Source organism: Bidens hawaiensis, unplaced genomic scaffold, assembly GCF_021521415.1.
Source record: "Bidens hawaiensis isolate Kalapana, Puna unplaced genomic scaffold, B.hawaiensis_p1.1 tig00013251_1, whole genome shotgun sequence".
NCBI classification, from domain to species: domain Eukaryota; kingdom Viridiplantae; phylum Streptophyta; class Magnoliopsida; order Asterales; family Asteraceae; genus Bidens; species Bidens hawaiensis.
In genome coordinates, this window is record NW_027492121.1 from 239,054 (window position 1) to 245,120 (window position 6,067).

Consider the following 6,067-nt stretch of genomic DNA (forward strand, 5'->3'; position numbering starts at 1 on the left):
ATGCGGTGACGATACATATCTATACTTATCCTTGAGTGCAACGTGGCATTCTCGACACTACCGTATATATAACCCCCATCTAGACATAATTAGCTTGGAGCCCTTTTGATATAGACTGTGTTGAAATTTAGGTGGTCATTGTGGGGCACTTAAGTGGACATCGTGGGTACATGGAATAACCGGAATTAATACGTGACCATATTCCTTTTGCCACGTTCTTTGGAGCGTGTGCTTTGAAAAGAAAGTTTAAGTTACTTGGCATTTGTTACTTCAAATGAATGGTTTACATGAGCCGTGGCTTTGGAGATAGCTATAGTATATGTGAAACTCAGGGCTGAGCATTGGAGGTCCCTCAAATGGTCCGAGGCCGTAGCTCTGGCAAAGTATATGTGGGCCAGAATTATGTCTTTGACGATATATAAAAAGAGTTGGGACCGTCACTGACGAACCCAAGAAAATTTTGTAAGGGGTATTAAAATGTTCCTGTGTTTGTATGTCTATAAAAATGATTTAGTACTGGGTGATGGTCGGATCATTGAAGTTGGTTGAGTCAGTCTCACACTCTTTTTACCGGGCGAGTTAGACATAAAAAATATATTAGGTTTTAGTGCTGATCAAAGGGAGGGTTTTCATTTAGCTCGTAAAATTATATAGTTTTCTATTTAGTTCATAACTTCGTTTTGTTCCTTATTTTCATAATACCTAAAATAAATAAAACTAGTTAGCGCTTAACAAGTAAGTAACAAATTAACACTTAAAGTTATGAGATCTAGCATGCCACTTAAAGCCTTGGCGCATGCATTGATGACCGCTCCTTGGCGTTGGCGTAGTAGTTTTGGCGCCCCCTTGACTCTGTTGGCACACCCTTGGTCCTCACACCCTCTCCACTATACACAATCTAAACGTTACTTAACAACTAACTAACTAAAGGTTATACTAATAATCAAATCAATCGATACATCAAATAAATTAAGTATCAATCTATGCAATTATTCAAATAAAATTTACACAGAAAAGAACCCCCCCCCCCCCCCTTCACTATGGGGGGATGCGTGGTTTCAAATTTTTTTTATTTTTGAATTACTGGGTTGGGGTAAAGTTTTTTGGATTATTGGTTTATATTTGTTTTATATTGTAATAAGTACAAATTTGAAATATATTTTTCTCAAAAATTTAAATTAATTATTTTCATTGGGTTTAATATTAAAAATTAAATAATTACACATATGACAAATAAAAAGAGTTCATTAGCTGCAGGCAACCCCCAAATTATTTAGTTTGGGTCCACTGTGGAAATTCTGAAAAGTAACCCCGTAAATTCCTTGTTTGGTCCAGAGCCCAGGCTCCGAATATACACGAATGGGTCGATCAATTAGGATGGTATCTACCCTTCATATATCGTTTTAACCCAACTTATTCATTTTTGGACACATAAATCACTATAGAAATTAATATATTCGGTTTCTAAACTAGAAAAGGAAAATGTATCATCTATATTTTAAAATTGTGCGGCAGATACTTATTTAATTAATATTGATATGCTTTCAGGGCACAGTAATGGATAAGAACGACAATGATTGGGACAAAAAAACATCAATGATTTCAAAAAATAAAGACCAATATTAAAAAGAAATAAAAATAGAAACTATATTGTGGCTATTAGGACATGATTATTTAAAATTATATAGGTCATGTAATTACGCCGTATAAATGCACACCTTCTCTTTTGCCCCATTCCCACCGTCCCCTACCACACACACCACCAAAGTGTTATTATTATTTTTTTTCACTCTGGTTTCGAATTCGAATAATAATATTATTCTGAATTAGGGTTTGAGTAATATGGATTCGTATGGTTTTATTGACACTGTTCAAGTGGAGAAGGCCAATGCGCTTGCTAGATATAGGCGTTTTAACATGATTACTAGACTGTTTAGAGCGATCGAAGTGTTTATTGCCCTTGCTTTGATTTCGTGGTCGTCTACGCGACTTCCTTCGGTATTTAAACTCTCCGTTGAGTATTTATACTCCTTTTCGCCCTACGTGTTGAATCAACACGTAGTTTTTCTAGTCGGTAATGTAATTGTCATTGTTTGTTACGCTCTATCTGGTCATGGCCATGGTCACGGTCATGTTGGACTCGTTAACGAGTCCAATGAACCGGTGGCTTCAGAAGATGCTAGTTTTATGACAACACCTTTGGTGAATCATAAAACAGATGATAACTATTCAAATCCAGAAACAAAACCTGAACCGCAACCACCACCGGCACTGCCACCGGTGGAATTGGTTTCGGTAACAACAGTGGACGCAGAAACGAGTCCGGTTAACGAAGTTGAAGATGTGGTTGAGTTGATTGTGAAAACAGAGTCAGAAACGGCGATTAAGCAAGCGGTGAAGCAGATTGAGAAGTTTAACAGGACGCAGTCGGCAAAATTGAGCCGAGTGATAGCAGCGAAGCCTAAAAAGGATTTGAGAAGGTCGGTGACGGAGAGGCGGAGAAGTGTTAGTGTTACTGGGGATGGAGATTCATACACATCGGTGGTTGAGAGTTTGAGTAATGAAGAATTCCGGTTGGCCGTTGAGGCATTCATTTTGAAGCAACAGAGCCTTCTCAAGCAGCAGAGCATGTAGAAAAATAATATTATCTTTAATTTTAATAATGATTATATTGTATAGTAGTGATGAGGCATTATTATTATTGAAGCAAAGTTTAAAATAAGTTAATGACTATGTAATCATCCCTACTTCCTAGACTCTCCTTGATGAAGAAAAATATCTTTGTATATACTTTCTTCAAAGTATTAATTTGTAGGTTCATGCTTGTTTTAAAACATTATCTTATTATGCACTATTTTGCATAGTAGATAACAGGTAATGTAAGAGAAAAGACAAGCTACTTAAACACATGTCCAAATCAGGATATATGGTAAACGTGTTTTTTCTAAAGTTTAAACCATTGGGTCCTTGTTATAAAGAAATGGTGTAGATTTTGGATTTAATTTAGAGATGTACAAGATCATACATAGTGGACAATTTGGAGTAGAAGAAAACACCCCATCGCATCGAGAAGACTGTCCCCGGGGAGCTATGGTTTTTTTGACCTTGGGCGTTTTGGTGAAGGGGCTGTGGGGAGGGCCTTGGCCAATATGATGTTTTCCTTCACATGTACATTTTTACACCACTACACCACTTTTTACATAAAAAGTTAAAACCCTTCATGTCACGTAAGCCACATATTGCATAACGCTCATAAAATGGGGGCGTTACCATTACACGTGGTCTAAGTAATTGTCTAAAGAATATAAACACATAATATTTATTTTATTATATTATATTGCAAATGGAGCATGATTTGGATGTAGAGTACAAAAGTGATGGTTTGTTTGAAGAGCAGGATCAAGTGACAGATAGAGAGGGCGGATAAAAGAGACCGGAATCAGTGGCTTTTTACCACCCAAAATCATGTGACCATATATTCTCTGTTTTTTTTTCTCTTCTTTCTTTCTTGTTTTTTTAAATGATTAAATACAGGTTTACAAAATCTTGGCAAGCTACATAACCTTCAATACACAGATCACATATACATTAGTATAAAACATACATGGTGAAGAAACACTAACCGGACCCCGGGCAGATTACTGGTAACCTGGGGGTTAGATAGCTGTTTCCCACGAGGGGTTAGACCCAGAAAAGATGGTTCTTCTGATAACCTGCAAAACAGACACCGTGAGTTCGTCACTGAGAAGGGGGGATTCCTCCTTGTGACCACCCTCCGGCGTGAGAATCAGACTAGGTTGCTCTTTAAATATAAATGTATATTAAGAGATTGCTAGAGCAGATATCAGGTATAATATGATGATAATATGTTTAGATAAGATGATCATACCATTCGTGGTATTTATAGCCGAAGGTAGGTTTCCAAGGAGGTGTGGCCTGCTGAATAGTATTCATGTTCCACCAACAGTGACCTACGCACGTGCCATGCTGGTAGTTGGTGAGTAGGCAGCGGCTGATAATGACCAGGCATGCTGTGTACTATTCCTTTTTCACCAACTACAGGCTAGGCACGTGGTATGTCAGGAGTTGGGGAGTAGGTAGCGGCTAATAGTGACATACAGTACAGGAGCATGCTGCTCGCCATACTGTTGTCAATGAGCTGTCGTATCCTTGGACAGATCTTTTGCCCATACCTCGCCATACTGTTGTCAATGAGCTGTCGTATCCTTGGACAGATCTTTTGTCCAACTGGGCTCTGCTGGGACCTACCTCTTCAAGTCCCCCCAGTCCAATGTTCTTCTCATGAATGTTTAATAAAGTGAGGTGAACTTTTGGACTTAAGCAAAGGGTTTTTGAAAAGGGTTTAGTTTTAAGGTTTTCCATGGGGATTCTTCCCACGGAAGTCCTAATGTCACGCAGAATTTCCCACTGTTCTGCTTGATCTTTGGGTATGATGCGGGTAGGTCTGTAACCTCCTCGCAAGTCAGGAGCGTTGAGTACCTCTTGTGTAGACTCTCCATGAGGTTTTGGTAGTTTTGAACATAGTGATCAATTATGTTAAAACCATCAATTCCATCTTGAAGTTTCAAACAATCTAGTTCTCATCGTTCCCGCTATGCGGGGATGTTATTCCCATGTGCGCAAGCATGGCCCAGAAGATCCTTCTTGGTTTCATTTCCCTGCGGAGTGCTAGGTATGTGAAGGGTTTCGCCTTGACACTATACCCGCAACCGTCTTATAGTTACTTTACTCCGAAGGTATTCCTGGCGTCAATTCCCTGCAGGTGCTAGGTATGTGAAGGGTTTTGCCTTAACACTGTACCCGCACCCGTCTTATAGTTACTTGGTTGCCGAGGTATTCCTGGCGTCAATTCCCTGCAGGTGCTAGGTATGTGAAGGGTTTTGCCTTAACACTGTACCCGCACCCGTCTTATAGTTACTTGGTTGCCGAGGTATTTTTGGCTTCAATTCCCTGCGGGTGCTAAGTATGTGAAGGGTTTTGCCTTAACACTGTACCCGCATCCGTCTTACGGTTACTTGGTTGCCAAGTTATTCTTGGCTTCAATTCCCTGCGGGTGCTAGGTATGTGAAGGGTTTTGCCTTAACACTGTACCCGCATCCGTCTTACGGTTACTTGGTTGCCAAGTTATTCTTGGCTTCAATTCCCTGCGGGTGCTAGGTATGTGAAGGGTTTTGCCTTAACACTGTACCCGCATCCGTCTTACGGTTACTTGGTTGCCAAGTTATTCTTGGCTTCAATTCCCTGCGGGTGCTAGGTATGTGAAGGGTTTTGCCTTAACACTGTACCCGCATCCGTCTTACGGTTACTTGTTTGCCAAGGTAAGGGGTATTTTCCCGCTTTTTTGAATTTTGAATTTTGAAATTCGAAGAGTTGGTGGAAAGATAAGAACAGTCCAAACCTCTGAAACGTCGTGCGACGGTTTCTTCTGACTGTGTCAGGACGTGCAGGAAGTTATGGTGACGTGACAGTACATGGTCATTCCAGACGCTTTTTCAGGCGCGTGGGCGCGATTTTTCGGGCGCCTGGCCGCGAAATTAATGGTATGCGTCCTGTCAACAGCTGTTGCCAGCTTGCTTTTTGCCACGTGTCATAGTTTCATTGCACCTTCGTTTTCTCTCTCTTCCGCATTAATTTCATCGCATTAATTGCGATTAGTATATAAAGGGGGAGAGGGTTCTTTGTAATCCACACTTTCACTCTTCTCTTCATCTTCTTTGCGATTTCCGGCGAATACTCACCTTTTCAGGCAAGCATTCTCCCGAAATCGTTTTCTTCTTCTTTTACAAGATGTCTCGTGATCTCGAATCTACAGCCGATGACAAGAGTACTGCTGGCGAGTGCCAGTGTGCTCTGCCTGGCGATCTGTATCGGTACGTCGTCAGGAAGTTCATGCTCGAGTCTCTCGAGCCTGAGTTTCCTGAACCCCACCAGACGGTGTACGATGCCCCCAGAGGCAAGATCGGGGTATATGCTGCATTCTTTGTTTATGAGAATCTTAGGTTCCCATTGACAAAGTTTGTTTTCCGTGTCCTGGAGAGGCACGGTG

General features: G+C 40.7%; 1 protein-coding gene across 1 annotated transcript; it reads left to right on the top strand.

Moving 5' to 3' along the window:
* The first annotated feature begins 1,842 nt into the window (after positions 1-1,842).
* Positions 1,843-2,634, top strand: LOC143543689 (uncharacterized). The gene has a single exon (XM_077035952.1). The coding sequence runs from the start codon at positions 1,843-1,845 to the stop codon at positions 2,632-2,634; it is 792 nt and encodes a 263-aa protein (XP_076892067.1).
* Positions 2,635-6,067: the final 3,433 nt, after the last annotated feature.